Source organism: Pogoniulus pusillus, chromosome 17 (assembly GCF_015220805.1).
Source record: "Pogoniulus pusillus isolate bPogPus1 chromosome 17, bPogPus1.pri, whole genome shotgun sequence".
NCBI classification, from domain to species: domain Eukaryota; kingdom Metazoa; phylum Chordata; class Aves; order Piciformes; family Lybiidae; genus Pogoniulus; species Pogoniulus pusillus.
The window spans coordinates 13,855,576-13,872,553 of NC_087280.1; the positions used below are offsets into that span (position 1 = coordinate 13,855,576).

The following is a 16,978-nucleotide window of genomic DNA, read 5'->3' on the forward strand; positions in this document are numbered from 1 at the left end:
TCTTCCCCAGTATGGCCAGTTCAGTAAATAAGAAAAGAGATACCTGGCCCTCCTGAGCCAAGCCTCATGCCTGAGCACTCACTTCAGCTGCGATCTGAGCCAGTTTCTCTTCCAGGAGGGTGGCGAAGGAGCAGAGCTCACTGTCCCAGGCACCCGCAAGCTCCGGCAGACACACACTGCTGTGCCAGTCAGCATCAGAGACAGAGACAGCAGAGCCACAGCGTAGGTTTACTGTGAACACATCATCACAACACAGCATGGAGATCTTTGGGCACAGCTTCACAACAACACAGATCCTAGCTAAGACAGACACGCAGACTTGTCCATAGACAGAGGCGCAGGGGGCACGGCCCTGGCCGGCATGCGGGGCGCGGCAGGGACACCCGCAGTGGTCGTGCCCTCAGGCTTGTGCTCACAAGTCCTTTACATAAATATGTTTTAAATACTTTTCATTTTATATATAATAAAGATCTCTCCTTATTGGTTTTCTATTAATCCTGATTTGTTCGAATAGCAGTTTCTTTTCATTTCTGTCGCCAAGACTTCAGAGCTGTACCCTGCCTGACCCTTGGGGACTAGAAAAAAACCCGTGTGTGTCCTCCCTGCCCACCTCTCTCGGGCTGGACCTCCAGGTTCCCAGCTGCCTGTCCCAGCCCAGCAGGAAAAAAAATCAAGTCCTTGCCAAAGTGACATTTTCTTGCCAGTGGCAGTCTTGAATCGAACCCTCTCATTTCTGTCCTTCCCACACTAACTCAGAAAGCTTTCAGCTTCTAGTCTTTCTGCCACAGACTCTCTGGACCTGCTTTTGGTGGCCAGTGATAGGAGTTGAAAAGAAGAAGGAAGGAACAGAGAGGAGGTTGGTGGTTGTGACGGATCTGATTACTCTGGGCCCAGAATGCCTTTCTCTGAAGGCTATGGGCCAAAAGATCTCAAGGGAGCATCTGTCCCCTTTGGACTTACCACCCCAAAAGCCTTGTCTGCACCAATCCTTGTAACTGCTGTCCCACTGAGCACAGGCCCTTTGGGACACCAGTGCAGCCCCATGTACCTGCTCCATGGAGGTGCCATGCCAGTCCCAAGTCTGCATGTGGTGTTCACTGAATGAGGCAGATGGGTGTGATCTCCTGCCAAACGGCAGAGAGCTGGCTTGGGGAGGAGCAAAGCAAGCTCTTCCATGCCCCAGAGCCCAGGTCTTGGGACATGGCTTGTTCTGTGCTGTGGACAGCCAGCTGTAGGAGGTACTGTGCAAGAAGCTGGGCTGCCTCCAGGCTAGAAGCGCTTGCAGTGTGCTGTCCGGTGAGCCACTAGTTCTGCTGATCCTCCTGGCATAGCGGCTGTAGCTCCTTGCTCTTCTCAGGAGACAGTGGCTGCACCTGGCACAGGTGACCAGACGGAAGCTGGCCTGACACAGCATTGTCCTCCAGCAGCTCCCTGACCTTGTGCTCTGGGTCCAATGCTTCTCTCAGTAGCTCCTCTTCACAGGGAATCTCCTTGGACAGCCCTGGCTGGTCCAGGCCAGGCGTCCCTGCAACATACCCTTCATCTGGCTGCACAGTCTCCCCAGCCAGCCTTCTATCAGACCTCACACCACACTTTGGGTTCCCTGTGTTACTTGGCTCCAACATTTCCCTAGCTGATTCTTTTTCATTCAGTTGCACTGTGTTCTCCTCTGGGTTAGCGTCCTCCTCTGCCAGCTCCAGGACCTTGCCTGGCTCTGGGTCTTTACTCCAGGTGAGGGTGTCTGGGGCATTTGGGTCTGCCACCACCAGCAGCTCAGATGTGCCCTCTCCCACACCTGAAGCCTGTCTCTCCTCTTCCTCAGGGGACTGGCCAGCCAGCTGCTCCTCACTTTTGGGGGGACTGATGGAAAATTTCTCAGTAAAGTTGAAGCGAGCGCAGTTGTCCACAGAGGTTGGGGAGGATGGGCCTGCACTGGAGACAGTACTGGATGGGCCACTGCTGTCTGCAAAGAGGAAGAAGAATCTTGAACATTTAGCTGTTGCTTTTCCAGCCCACAGCCTGGGCAGGCATAAGCTGTCACAGCGTGACAGTTCTACAGCCAAGAGGCAAGGGTCACCTACATGCCATGCAACCGGGCAAGGGCTTGCAGGTGCTCTTAGGTGTGCTTCTGGCAGCTCAGCTGATGAAAACCCAGACACAAACACCACAACTGATCTCACCACACAGCAAAGAGTGGATTCTGTTCTCATGGAGTGAATGCACTATGTGATGTTGGGCCTTAAGCTGAAAAGCAGTTTCTTTCAGTCTCTCTTTACTGTGGAATGCTCTCAGCTTCAGCCTTCCTGACCCAGAAGGTCCCTGAATGCTGAGTTGGAGTCACCTCTGTGAGAAGAAAATTTGCTTCTCTGCCAGTGCTTATCCTTGCCTTGTGCTGTACAATAAGCAAAACCAGAGAACAGACCAAGCTAACACCTAATCCAATAAAGGGGGGGAACTGAACTACTGTTCTCAGTCAGATGAGTGCCCTGACCTTGCTGACTACACACCCACCCACCACTGGCATGAGGAGTGTACAGCCAGGAAGAGCAGAAATGCTCTCTCAGTGGCAGCCTTGACTTGGCATATCTTGGCTACTCTTTTCCTCTCTGAGTTCCAGTCAGGTCTGCAAAGGGGACTAACAACAGTCACCAGCTCTGCAGAGACTGTGACGAGTGAGGCTCAGGAGCTGCAAAACAGCCTGTAGGTGAAGAACTAAATGATCCTCTGTCCTGAACAGAGGCCTGGGTGAGGCATGTGTGTGGCTGGTTGGGAAAAGAAGGCATTCCCCATGCCAGCCCTGAGGTGACCCTTGTGTCACAGAGAACCACAAAATCTGAGGTGAAAATGAAGTGCCCTCCATGTCTTAATGCCCAAAGCAGAGAATGCCCAGAGAGACAGCGTCCATCCAACAGTAGATGTCTTCATGATGTACAATACCACAGTCCCAGTTTGCATCTCTCTTTGGAACCTTTTCACAGGACACACGACTGCTTCCCCTTTTACCTATTTTGCCTTTCTGTTTCTGTTTCTTTGAGGGCAGAGCATAGAAGCCCTGAACACCAACACTGGCTTCCAGCATTTGCCATCCTTTACTTCCTTTCCTCCACCATCATTCACCCCAATCAAGAAGGTAGCACACTCACACCACGGGGGCTTATCTGAACGCTGGCGCAGTGGCAGAGAGGATGAAGACAGGATTCGCTGGGACATAAAGGGGTCTCCTGGTATCTGGCTGCCAATCATTGAATCAAACAAAGCTTTGAGAAAAAAAGGTAGAAGAAGCACAGATCAGTAATATTCAGAGAGAGGAATGTCACAGCAGCCATGAGCAGGCACTTCAGGAAGAGATCAATGACAGTGTAGATCCAGAGCCCTGTCCATCTGGCAGCTCCTGGGACCCTGAGGCTAAGATCTGCCCATCTGGAGTTGGTGTCCACCTCACCATGCCACCTGCTGCAGGCAGACCTGGCCATTTATTTGTCTCTCACATAAGTGACCTATGATGGCTCTGAGATGGAGCCCACAGCTCCCTCCCGGGCTTAGAACACCCTGGGACAGGTTTCAGAGGCTGTGCTCTTGCCAGTCCCATCAGGTAAAAGACCAGAAGTTCTCCTTGCCTCCACTCTGCCCTGGCCTACCCAGAATAACACCCACTTCACCAGTACCTGCAGTGGACTGGACGTGTGAGTCGCTGCAGCTCTTGCACACAGCCGTCAGGAACTCGTTGACCTGTCGCAAAGACAGGGAGTTGTGCAGGGTCTCCAGGGGATAAATGGTGGGAACCATGGAGCAGCCTTCAAAACCTGGAAAGAAACCCCATCAGAAAATGAATAGAGCAAGCAGCAACCTGAACCCCTGCAGGACCACTCCTGGCTGAAGGAGCTGGGCAGGCTGGGGATCAAACCACAGGCACACGCAGGCCTCAGGTCACCTCTTCTAGACCAAGAACCTGGCCAGCAGGTCACCACATGCAGTAACAAGCCTGAAAGCCAATGCCCAGGCACACGTGGGATGGGCAAGAGGTGGAAACATCTCTAGCAGCAGCCGTGTTTGCTGCAAAGCCTGTGACCCTCTGCTCAAATACATGGTTGTGATGGAGACCTTGGCACAGTGCCCCACACTTTACAGAAGCTACACAGAATTTGAGTGAATTCAGCAGGATTTGCCTAAAGGGGCTCCCACCACCAGTCAGCCCCAGCCTGGGACACAGTCCCAGGGCTCTGCACCCTGTGACACGTGAGGGCATCAGCAGAGCCCCCAGGGCAAGCCTGGCAGGCTGCTTCCCAAGGAGGGGCTGGGCAACTGCGGCAGGCATCTGTCCCCTCAGCAGGACTTCACTGCCAGCAAACCCAGAAGCAGCAGAATTAAGTGTCTGAACATTGAGCAGACACTGGCTCAGAGCTCGGCTGCATCACAACCATTCACAGTAAACTCTTTGCGGCTCAAGCCAGCGCAGTATTACAGCACAGCATCTTCCTCTTCATCCAAGCTTCTTGGCACTGCTTTGTGGGCACCAAGCCAACCTGAAACTGTCAGAGGAGCAAGGGAAAAACAAATGAGTTTCTGGGTATATGGGAACGAGGCCTTCTCCTGCTCTGTAACTCTTCAGCTTAAAAACTTCCAACCTTCTTAAGCTCAGGCTTCCCATTCTGTGAGTCCCTAGCTCCTGCCGAGGAGCTCAGAAAGACCCTAGGAAGGAATTTGGTTTGTTCCTACAGAGAAGGAAAATTACTTTGAAACGCAGAAAGCACAACAGCTGCTGATGCATTCCTGTGTCAGGACGCAGCCCAGCCCACGGGCAGGCTAAAACCGATCCTTGCAGCTTGGCAGCACCCAAGGAGATTGAAAGCACCTGGATTATCTGCTAAGTGTAGTCATTGTTCCGGTCACCTCCAGGACTGTCTTTGCTCCAAGTCGATCACCTAATCCAGTTCTGCAAGAGGCAAGGAGCGTAAGACAGCAGAGACTATTTAGAGTGACTCCACATGCAATATGAGGAGGCTGCAAACGAGATCATCACCAGCTTGCAGTGCCCCAGAGGCATTCACTGCCATAACAGCTGCTGGAGGTGAAGAACTCTCCAGGAAGTCCAGAGTGGTTACCTATGCCACAAAGGTCCTGCAGGCATCAGCTCAAGACACGAAAGATAACAAATCCTTGGCTAGAAGGAAGGAATGTAAGACACAGGAAAAATGTCATACTCTTCCGTCCCTTGCTGAGAGGTACTTGTTGAGAAGAGGAAGTGCTGAATAAGGAGGAGCATCTGTTCATTATTTTCTCAGAGGCATTCTCAAGACAGAGCAGGAGGAAAAGGATGAGGGAAAGAGTTAACAAACAGCCACATGGAGGTGGTTGTGGAGCAGCACAGTGAGAAGCTGGCATCAGTTCTGGAATCTGGTGTGAGAGGAGCCAAAGTTGGCTCAGATAGTGGGGTCTCCAAAAAACAAGGGAAGAAGTCTGAATATAACATAGGGCAGAGTAATGCAGTTACAAGACACACTGGAGGCACTGATCTGAGTGCTTGGGCAGTCCTCTCATAAAAAAGAGGAAAAGCAAGGCCCAGTGTTACTGGAAGCACAGGACACTGACAGCAGGGCTCGTGTGAAATGATATGCCTCACCCCCAGTGTGCCAAGTGCCTGCTCACACAGCTCTGCTCACCATCGTGTCCCTTAACTGCCCTCGGGCCAGTAGAGAAAAAGGCAGACGCTTGCCTCCTCAAGGTGAAGCACAACTACTTTCATGCAATCCCTCTAATTTGTCTGTGGCAGTCTGCTTCACCTCCCTTGACCTCCTTAGCTGCTGGGAGGAGGCCAACAATGGTAACTTGAAGCTTCCAAAGCAGAATGCACCTCTTCAGACCACAACCCTGATTATGTACCAGAACAGTAGCCAGCCCCCCACAAAAGCCCCAACTGCTGCTGCACCATACATGCTGAGCAAAGAATCAGCATCTTTGTTAAGGGACAACAAAAATGGGTGCAAACTATGAGAGCCTCTCCAGTGTGACAGACACCCAGCTGCTGCTGCTGCTTCCCCCCAAAACCTTCCCTGGGTCCTGAAGGGCAGGAGGCTGTGATGTGGGCAATGGCACAAGAAATTAGACAGAATTACAGAATCACAGAATGCACAGGGTTGGAAGGGACCCTTGAGGGTCATCTTGTCCAACCAGTGAATTCTGTTCACTTTGTACCAAAGTCACACAACAGCCCTCAGAGGAACAAGTTCCATTTTCCATTTCTTTCAGGTGTGACTACCCTGGCTGCATGAGAGCAAGCTGCTTCCTCCTGAGCCAGGCTTGGCCTGTGGGGACAGGCACATGGCTGGGGCTATGCCAACCACAGCAGCTAAAAATGAATCCTCAAGTCAGCTGTCATCTCCTCCAAGCAAGGAGTACAGCATGGTTATGTCTCCAAAACTTGTGCTCAGTAACACAGGAAGAATGCCTGCATGCACCATATGTACTCAAAGTAGGCCTTTTGCTAACCAGCCTCTTTAAATTTAAGCCTGCACAGTCAGCCTGAAGGTCCATCCTAGCTCAGCACCTCCCTGCCCACACTGACAGATGTGGCTATGAATAAAAGGAGATGAGACAGCACATAGTTTCTGTCTCCTCAAACCCCAGTGACTTGCTGCTCAGAAATGCTCTGAATCTGGTGTGTCTCTTACAGGTTCTGTCTCCTCCACATGCTCCTGTATCCCCTTGAACTCAGTTAAGCTCCCAAAGCCCCTGGGTAGTGTGGTGAAGAGTTTCACCCTGTGTGTACAAGCATCACATCTATCTCAAGCTGCCTCTACTCACTCCATAAGAAACTTCATATCCTGTGTGCTGGAACAGACACTAATCTACAGATTCCCCCTGCCCCTCTCCAGGCCACTCCATCCACTGCCACAAACTTTTCCACCTCATTCCACGTGGTGCTGGTTGGATCAGAGCTCACCTTTCTAGATGTGATTTAGGAATTCTTGCTTCCTCTTGTCTTTTATGTTTATTTACACTGAACACTGCCTGCTCTTTTACTGCCTGCTCATTGCCACAGGGCCACACTCTGGTTCTTCACAGCTGACCTTTAGCTTCAGTACCACTGCAGCTCATTATCAACAGGAACTTGCTTCACACTCTTCTTTTCCCAGCTATGGCCACACAGATAAGCACAGATTTTCAGGCAGATTGCTTCAGGCCTCCATCACTGAGCTTTCCAACTATGGATGGTGCCAGCTGTATATTTTCAGCTCTCTGATGCTATCTTTCAACCATGTTTTCTTGGTGTGGCTTAGAAGCACTGCTGAAAGCCAAGGAAGAGTGTGTGGTTTTCACAAGGAGGGGAAGCTTTTCCCTCAGGTACAGATCAGAGAAATGTCTGCTCTAAGAAAAACCCCTCAGGAATCCCAAACCTGCTCAAGAGCTGTGGGCTTGATAGCAAACTGAAAGAACAAGAAGAAGGGATGTGCTGAGTGCAGGGGTCTGACCTGTAGCAAGAAGGCCACACTCGGGTCTGTGCCTCCTGCTGCAATGGGGCAGGCTGCACAGCCTGGCACCATGCTGCCATGTTTGGCATGCCACTGCCCGAGGCACTGAGCTCATCTCCTCTCCCTGCCAGTGCCTGCAGGAGATGGCTAAGATCTGCAGCAAGGGAAGCACAGCTTTGGCTCTGGAGCAGTCTGCTGTGTTCCAGCATCTCCTCCCTTGAAGCAATTTTGCTCCTCTTTAGTATCTGTTGCTAGGAGACCAAGGATTGCCCTAATTATATATGAAAAGAAACTGCCATCTCCCAATTGCCTGCTTGACAGAAAGGGCCATATCAAGAAAAAACAGACTATATATGAAAAATCCTTCTTTTCCAGCCTCTGGAGATACTTGATTCTGTTGCTTCACTGCAAGGAAAGCTACACTGCCCCTGCCTCTTCCACCTATGGGTCTGAGTGAGAGATGGAGTCCATGCATCACAGCACACAGCTCAGCAAGCCACATGCACCAAGCAGGTTTTATGGTGCAAGACAAACACTAACAGCCAGTCCTAGCCAGCTGCCCCTGTCAAAGAGGAACCCTTCCACTTGTCCTAGAAGCACTAACACCTCAGTGCATCAGACTTCCTGCCTGTGCCAGAGGCTGAGAGACACCAGAGAAACAGCAGCAAGCTTTGACTTACAACATCTAGATCCAGTGTGGAAATCACCTACCTCTACCCACCAGAGACAGGACACACTGCAAAGGTTCTCACAGGCAGAACAGATGCCATGCAGCGCAGCCACACAGCAGCTCCTTTCCTACCCTAACGTGGTCTCTCTAGGAACACCACAATCCCACAAGTGCTCACTTCCCCGGGATTTCCACAGCACGTTCACTCTGCATGTGATCAGCTGCAGCATCTCCTTAGCCTTCTCTCTTCCCAGACTCTTGTCCTTCACTTTGGTTCCTTCATTAACAATTGGACGCTTCAAGGCAACCCACTGAGACCTGCAAGGAGTGTCAGCAGGGCATGGCACCAGTGGGAGCTCAGCATCTAACCTGAAGGGAGCTCAGGGGCATACCCCCGGCCAAACGAAGGAGGCAAGGACCAATTGCCAGAGACGGAAGGAGCAGTTAGAGCCACAGAACAGCACCAGCTCCATGTGGAAAGGCCACTCCTAAGGCTCCAAAGCTGCCAGGTGCAACAGCCCACACAGCTTGCTGCAGCAGCAGCCCAGAGATGTCAGGGATGCAGTGAGGGCAACGCTGTCCTTGTTTAGAAGCAAAGCATACTTTGCATTCTCAAGCAGACAGAGGTCCCTGCTCAGCTAGAAGAGCACAGGACGGAGGCAGCTGCAGCGTGCAGTACCGTAAAGAAACTCCAAGTCCTCCTGCCCTGAGATCAGCCAGCTCCTGAAGAGACGCAGGTGGTAGGAGCAGTGCTGGAGGTGATGGGCTAGAGTGGCATCCAGGCAGACGTTCCGGCTCGTGGAATAGTCAGAGGAAAAACGGCGCAGCAACTGGGCAACCTGGTGGTGCTCAAGCACATCTGGAGGAAAGGGGGCCACAGAGAGTGAGAGGAGAGGGGCAGGGACAGCTGGAGAAAGAGAAACTGTGGGGGTGTGGGGATGGAGCTGCCAGCACTCAGGCTGCTGGGTGGCAAAGTGCCACACTGCACACTGCAGCCCAATCCTTCCCGCAGCAGTGGGTCAGGGGTAACCTCAGCTCTATGCACCCGTGGGCACGGTGCAGCAGGCCAGCCTCCCACCCCAGCCCAGCCTCTGCCAAACGCAGCTGCAGCACAGGGCAGCCCCTCAGCAGCCAGGTTTCACCTTTGTCAGCGAAAGTCTGCCAAGCAAACACATTTCAGGACATGTTCCAAGACCAATGCAGCTCAGGTTTGGCGAGATAAGAAGGTCAGGCCCACACTCGCCCTTCCCCAGCTGAGACAAGAAATCCAGACTGCCCACAGAACACTCAAGTCCAGCTCCAAACACAGCCAGCCACCTCAGCACATGGAAGAGAGCAAATGGCCCAGCATGAAACAACCAGAGGCTGCAAAAGGGACAAAGGACAGCAGGGTTTGACTGAGAGGGTCACATTAAGAGTGAAGAAGAATAAAAGGGGCAGAGAAGTGCCCCTAGATTCTGTGAGCAGCCCTGTGCAATCTTCTTTGATATCTCTGTGCAGCAGACAAGACAGGAGCACGCAGGCATGTCTTCTCCACATGTACAGCCTCAGGACTTGCATCACATTCTCAAGATTCACAAGACCAGGGCAAAAACCACCTGGCCTGATGCTGTGCTTGACCACTGCTCTGGTTCACCCCTCCCATTTCACCACGCAGAGACAGCTCTTCAGAGAGAAGCTCCAAGTTCAGAGCTGTGAGCAGCTTTTGCATCCTCAGGCGAGTGGTTCACAAGGACATTCTTCCTGCTAAAACCAGTGCCAGTCGTAGACCACACAGCCCTAACTTCAGGCTTACAGCTGCTGAACCTCTGTCTTTGGTCTCTGGATTAGCAGGCATTTTGCCATTACAGACATTCACTGGCTGTTTGGGGAAAGCCTGATGCTCACTTGCACTGCTGTCACTGGGGCCGAGGCAGTGGCTTTAGTGAGGCACAGGGAGGGCTGCTGCTTGGTACAAGCTCTGCTGGCAAGAGACAGAACGACACAGCCTGCTGACATACACCACGGGAGCTCAGATGGCATCCAGACAGACAGACAAACTGAGCAGCTGGCCACTCTGCAGAAAACAAAACCAAGCAAACACAGGAAACAGCCACCCTTCAGTTATCTGAAACGATAAAGCCACATTTAGCTGCCCCTTCCCTTTTCATCTTTCCCAAACACACTGGTCTTCATAACAGTCTTCTGGACTTCTTTCTTCTCCCAGATCATGTAGAGCAGAATATCTTCATATACACTAAGCAGCAAGATTGCAGAAGCAGCCTTGACCACCTAAGATAGAAAGACTTGATCTGGTACCTTGAGTGACCTGCTTTGGTTCTAACTTGTCTCAACTGCAGGAGCCACGAGGTAGGAGCGGTGCTGCGATACAAACCTTTCCAAAAGTCTCTGTGTAAGGCTTGGATAATGAACATTACTTCAAGGTACCTGCTACAAAAGAGCTACTGGTCTTTAATCTCTGCAGACTCACACATCAAGTCTCAGGTTAGCAGTGATAAGAAGCAGAGGTAGTGAGTCAACAGAAGCACTCCCAGATGTCCTTTATCACACCTTTTCACAGCTAGGAGCATGACGGGAGTGAAGCAGGTTATATCACTCCAGGTGGCATGGTGCCTCAGGAAGGTGGCAGGCCCAAACCAGTACTGTCCACCAACAGCAGACGAGTGACAGCTCTGGAGAGACACCATTTCCAGGATAGGGTCTGCAGGAAAGGTGAACCTTACTCTCACCAACATCACCAAGCTTGGAGTGAGCACCCTAACAGACCAGTTTGTAAATGGGAGGCTATGAGGTTACCTGTGCTCTTAGACACTGTGCTGAGGAATACCACGCTCAGGGAGAACACTGTTAGCACCTCCTCTCCCACCCCAGACTGTGCTCTTCCAGGTGACACACAGGTAGGCAGTCTTAGCTATGCTCATTTTGATCTTCCAGATCTGCATTGTAGAAACTGAAGAACTGAGCTACTGATGCTCTTAGGATATGGAGTGGATATCCCCCCTCCCCAAATCCAACAGCATCTCCTCCCAACCCCCACCCACCCCCTGAAAGGGAGCATGAAAGAAGGTCTTAATGTCAGTAGTGGAATTAAAGGCTGCTTTAGGAGCCCACTGCTCCTGCTTTTCACTTGGGACACAAATGCCTTGGGGGACAGCAGAGGAGTCACTGAGCAGTAACAGAGGGTGGATGAACACGTTAGTCACAGGGAAACAATGGGGGAAGGTGAGGCGTGTTTGGACACCAGATACACAGACACAAAAAACCCACAAGGAGGCTGAGAGGAGAGGATGTGCAGAGAGAACTGAAGGTGAGCATGGGGTTAGAAGTGTGAGGGAAGGTCAAATCAAGGAAGCAAACGTACCATTAGTCGGATGCTTTGCAAACGACACAGAAAATCGTTTTACGGCTGGCATAGACAAGAGCTCTGAGGAAATAAAAACAGATCATCTCAGTTAACAGCCTGCTCCTAGGGACCCCCGACCTTCATATGCTTGCAAATGCTTTCAGGTTCACCACCTTCCTGTTGCCCATAACAGCAGCTCCTGTTGGCACTGCTACAGCACCCTGGGCACTCCATTGATTCAAGTGAGCCTCTCGGCCTGCTTACACTCTGCTGGCTCCCCGCTTCCCTTGTGCTCTCCTGCCCACTACAAAGACCTGAGCCACACTTCCAGTCACAGGCAGCATCTCGTACCTTCTCACCATGCTCCAGTCATCCTGAGAGCAGCCCAGGCTCAGTCCAGAGCAAGATGTCACTCAGCCACACTCACAGCTGTGGGAGCACAGGGCCAGGCGAGCACCAGCACCACAGCAGGGCGGCTCTCAGGGTTCATCTCTGCCCAAGGAAAACTACCACTGCTCTGCAGAGGAACTGAGGAGCTCTGACTTGGGTAAGTGCAGCTCAAAACATCCCCTTAATGCAAGTCAGACAGAGCTATTCATGTGTTTAAAGGTAATTCAACAGAAGACCCCTGATGATCAGACGCCTCTGGTGCTCAGAGCATTTCAGCACAGAAGAGGCTTTGCAATGAACCTGTTGGAGCAGTACTCAGGCTTCTCCTGGCCATGTCCCAAGCCAGGCCAAGCTCTCCCATAGAAATCACCCAGTGGAAGGACAGTGCAAAGGCCGACTCTACACGTTTGATGAGGTAGAAACAGATGAGCTTTACAATACATGGATTAGTCTCCATATGCACCAGGAAAAAAAGGGAAAAGAAGGAAAAAAAAGGCAACCTGAAAACTTCAGGAACTGTTAGGAAGTACTGGAAAGTGCTTTTATTTCTCTTCCATGTTTCATGTGTCTGTTCTACCTAGTCTGTAAGATCTGTGCACCTATCCCTCTACACCAATGCCAGGAGATACACATATCAATTTATGCTCCACACTCCCACTGTGTCCTTTATGTTCCTTCACCAGAGTAACAGCCCTCAGCAAACAGGGCATGACAATCTTCCATGCACATGCAACCCCTGAGAAGTGTCCAAGTCCTGGAGCTGCAGTTGACAGCTGGTAACCACCTCCACTCCACGCCACATCTCTCCCTTGCCTTCACAGCACATGAGTTTCAGTGACACTGCAACACAGCTTACAGTATCCCTGACTTCAGACAAGCCAGCTTCAAACCACAGCCGTCAGTGGATCTTCCCTCAATCTGAGGTTGGGACACAACCTACCACTGAAATGATCCTCAGCCCTCTTCCAGACACAGGCGAAATAGACCTCAGAAGTCAGGGCCATCTGCACTTCACTTGAGCAAGCCTTTGATGAAGTGCTGTAAGCCATGCACCACACCTTGAAGCATCACAGCCACGAAACAGTATCAGAGTTCATGCAAAGATGTGCTTCAGCACTGACGGATTCCAAACATTAGCCTGGTGACCGAAAAAGGCCTTGGTACAAATGTCCTCCAAGAGTCTGCTGCACCACTTACTGTACTCAGCTCCAGTTTGGATTAAATGCCATGGTTCAGCCTGTGCTCACTTAAGCAGGCACATGCAGCTCAGGGTCTTATTTCGTGTTCCAAACTACCTTTTCCAGAATCTAAGAGCCCTTCTCACCTCCCACTTGGTTTCCCAAGCCACCTGCTCATTCTGCAGAACCAGTGCCACTGCAGCAGGACACTGGTGGCACAGGGTGCCAGGACATGTCGAGGAATGGTTCTGTGCTGTGCTGTCACACACCAGGTCTGCCTTTTAGGTATCTAAGGGTACAACTGCATCTGAACATGCAGAGGCCTCATCCTTGGACCGGGCTGATGCAGCAGCCCTTTGTTCTAGGCTTGGTACATGCTCAGCGCTGTGCCACAGCTCATGGGGCAAGGCAGCACAGTTCCAGGACTAGGCAGAACCTGGCCTGGCCCAATGGGTACAGAGCAAGCAGCCTTTGGTGCTTGTCCCCCAGAACTGGTGCTGCTCACAGAGCAGCAGACAAGCAGCCAGAGCCATTGCTGGCCCTGCTAGCATCTCTCACGCTAGCCTGGGCTTCTGCCAAACACCATTAGCTTGCCCTGGGGCCTGTGAACAGCCAGCACTTGCTGCCTTGAGCAGCTTGGGCTGCTGCAGTAGGGTTTGACGCTCTCCAGCTCCATTTCCTCCCCGTCTCTCACTGTGACACAGCTTTCCCCTCCACAGCAGCACAGAAGCCAAGACACAGAACGCTCCCCATACAGCAGCACCAGGAGGCTCTGCTAGGTCTAAGAGCCAGAGGGCACCTTTCCATTCTGATTTACCAGGTCATTTTCTTTGGCTCTAAACTGGACAAAATTCCCCAAAGGCCTCAAATTACTGCCTCACTTCTCTGACCACTTTGCAATCCACCAGTGCTAGTGTCCACGATGAGCCAATAAAAGGCACTGCAAACTCAGACACTGAAAAGTAGTGACGAAAATGCCCCTCATCAGAAGACACACAGACAGGAAAAGGAGAAGATAATCCTACACCCAACTTAGATGCTGGGAAGCCCAAGCTGTGCAGCATGAGCTGAGTTTCCAAGCAGGCCACAGTGTGTTGTGCAGATCTTACCCATACAGCAGTTTCTTCAGTGCTGCTCAACTCAGTGTCCCAAGCAATGGTCTGGTAATCAGGACTCACAGAGCCCAAGTGCCTTTCTTACTGGATCACAATGGACACTGGCCCTTGCTGGAGCCCCTCCAGGTCCTCCAGCATGTTTCAGTTTTACCTTGTGCTCCAATCTCCCTGAAATCAGCCACAGGCTCTCTGCTTCTCAACATCTAACACACCAGCACTAGCTGCAGAGCAATCCACAGCTGATCTCACCCACGTGCACAGAGCAGCACTTAGGAGTCACGTCCCAAATGTACCTTGCCAGGTTGCCTTGCTGAACTTTAAGGCAGGTTCTGCAGAAGTGCACAACAGCAAGACTTCCTGATCCTTCTGCAGTATTTCATCAATTATCTCACTTGCCTCCAGCATTTCAGCACACTAGCTTTCTGACAGCTACCCTGGACTCTCCTGTGTGCCCAGCCTTACTCTGGTACCCACCTTACCTGCCTCCAGGCAGATCATTCTGCCTTTGGGTGGCTCCATCTCTGTGTGGTGAGAATTACTGGCTCCACAAATGTTTCCTTTAGCATCAGCAAGGCTACCAAAGTAAGCAAGATGATGTGATACACTGGAGATTTCCATACCAGGACAAACCTACTTAACATCTAGACCAATAAATCCTCCTCCACAACATGCAGAATTTAAATATCTGCCCAAAACCAGGGCCCAGCAACACCAGACAGCAGCACAACATCAGCTCCAGCCTTGTCCTAGCAAGGATCACTACTTCCTGGGTCGTGATGAAACGCATTGCTGTAGCTGTGACGAGTACACACATCCAACTGTCATCCTCCTCAGCAGTGTAAGGCTTTGCCTCAGCAGCATCCTGAGACACCAAAGTGCACCACAGAACCACCTGCTGCCCAGGGAACACACATACCGTCTTTGTATGTCAGGCTGCTGGCAAACTTTTTGCCATGGCTGCGTGCGTAGTCCTGGAGGTTGGGGGCACTGGAGGAGCCTCCCAGCACAGTGGTGCTAAACAGCCCGGTGCATTGTGACCCTGGAAAGGCAGGGAAGGTGTTAGTATTGTATCTCCACTGCATGCAGCTACAGAAAAGCAGGGTTAGTCAAAGGAGGAGGAACGAACTGGCCACTTCACAGGCAATCTCAGGGAAAAACAATGCCAGTGAGCACAGAGGGGCACTGCCAAATACACACAGGGGGCCCACAACTCGGCACCAGGGATGTTCCTAACTCCCTCCAGGGGTTCTTTCTGTTTGGCTTTCTTGCCCTAACCCATGAAAAACACCTTGAGACCCTCCAGACAGCAAATCTACACACTCCTGTCAGAAAAGCCAGGTTGCTGAATCACTCATGTTCATGTCACTGGGCTCTATGTCTCTGCAGCTCTGCCCTTTTTCTGTAGGACACAGAGGAGAAGAAAGGACTGCCTGATCTTTTGATCAGCAAATGTGGACTAATCACTATGTCAAGCAGTGAAGAAAGCAGTGTCACCAGAGAGCTGCCTTTCACAAGCTGCTGCCCAGATGATACTTCACATCCGCATGGGCATACCTTGCTACTCCAGAGTAGATCCAATTGCTCCATGAACCACCCTTGCAAAGCACCAGCTGTGCACACAGCAGGGACACTGCTCATCCTACAACAGGGAACATGACATGCAAGGCAGTCTCAGGAAAGCAACCTAACACCCATGGCTGTGGCAGCTGCTGCTGTTTGCTCCTCCAAGGCACAGTGAGATCACTTCATGTGATATTTAGGAACAGGATTCCTTCATCTGAGGACAGCAATTCTGAGTGAGACAAAATCTTGTTACAGGCCACTGATTGGCTATAAATTATCTGCTAAACCATTTTGGTGCTGCATTCTGTACTGAGAATGCCAACTGCTAAAAACAACATCACTCCCACTTACAAAAGGCTTCCAGAAACAAGCAGGTTGATCTTGTTCCACCTTGTCTGCCAAGGCAAAAATCTTAACATGCTGCCTGTTAGTATTTAACTGGAACAGTGCAACTGTTACTACTGTTAATAAGATCCTGCCTGTACTGCAAGCAGCTCTTGATTCTAAAATACAGCATCAAGCATGTTCTAGGTTGGAAAGAACCTCTGGAGATCTCTCGCCCAACAACCCAGCTTGTATCAGCTTGCTAGGGATAGTCCAGTCAAGTTTTGGACATCTCCAGGAAAGGAGATTTCACAACCTCCCTGGGTCCCTGTTCCAGTATCCGGCACATTCATGGTGACAAATGTGTTCCTCCTAGCTAACCAGAATTTCCCATGCTGCAACCTGTGTCTGTTGGTCCCTATCCTATCACATATGCCTTGGGCAGCAGTCTGTCTTCTCTGTAACCTCCCATTCAGGTGGTAGAACAGCATTAAGGTCTCCACTCCCACCAGCTTCTGACCTGAACAAGCCCTGATCTCTCAGCTTCTCCTCCAAAGTTGTGTGCTCCAGTCCCCATCCACCTCCACTGCTTACACTTGCCACCTCCACACCCTTCTGGCACTTGGGCACCAGGACAGGACAGCAACGCTTCAGGTGCAGTCTCACAGGAGGTGAATAGAGGCAAAGAGCCCTAATAGCTCTACTCCTGACAATCTAACAAAGCATGCTGCTGGCCTTCTTTGGACACACTGCTGCCTCATGTCCACTTGTTGCTCTTCAGGATCTCAGCTCTTTTCCTGCAAAGCTGCTCTGGAAAAACCACACAGCTCCTGAGTATTGAGCTATTGACACGTATGCTCGGTCTAGCCTAATGACATCTGCTCTTGGGAACAGTGGGGGATGACAAAAAGGGTTCTCACATGCAC

The 16,978-nt window shown here is 51.3% G+C and overlaps 1 protein-coding gene across 3 annotated transcripts in view; it reads right to left on the reverse strand.

The window, feature by feature from the left end:
- Nucleotides 1–209: 209 nt before the first annotated feature.
- The window catches only part of PPIP5K1 (diphosphoinositol pentakisphosphate kinase 1), a 40,117-nt gene continuing 23,348 nt past the window's right edge, over nt 210–16,978 (reverse strand). For 2 of the 3 annotated variants that reach the window (XM_064157756.1, XM_064157757.1), the window contains exons 26-30: nt 15,082–15,204; nt 11,501–11,563; nt 3,666–3,803; nt 3,144–3,257; nt 210–1,963 (exon numbers count right to left, since the gene is read on the reverse strand). In XM_064157756.1, coding sequence (XP_064013826.1) covers nt 1,305–1,963; nt 3,144–3,257; nt 3,666–3,803; nt 11,501–11,563; nt 15,082–15,204 — 1,097 coding nt within the window. In that variant the 3' untranslated portion in view covers nt 210–1,304. Of the gene's footprint in view, nt 1,964–3,143; nt 3,258–3,665; nt 3,804–8,818; nt 8,999–11,500; nt 11,564–15,081; nt 15,205–16,978 lie in introns of all 3 variants that reach the window. The other variant, XM_064157758.1, reaches the window with a different exon arrangement.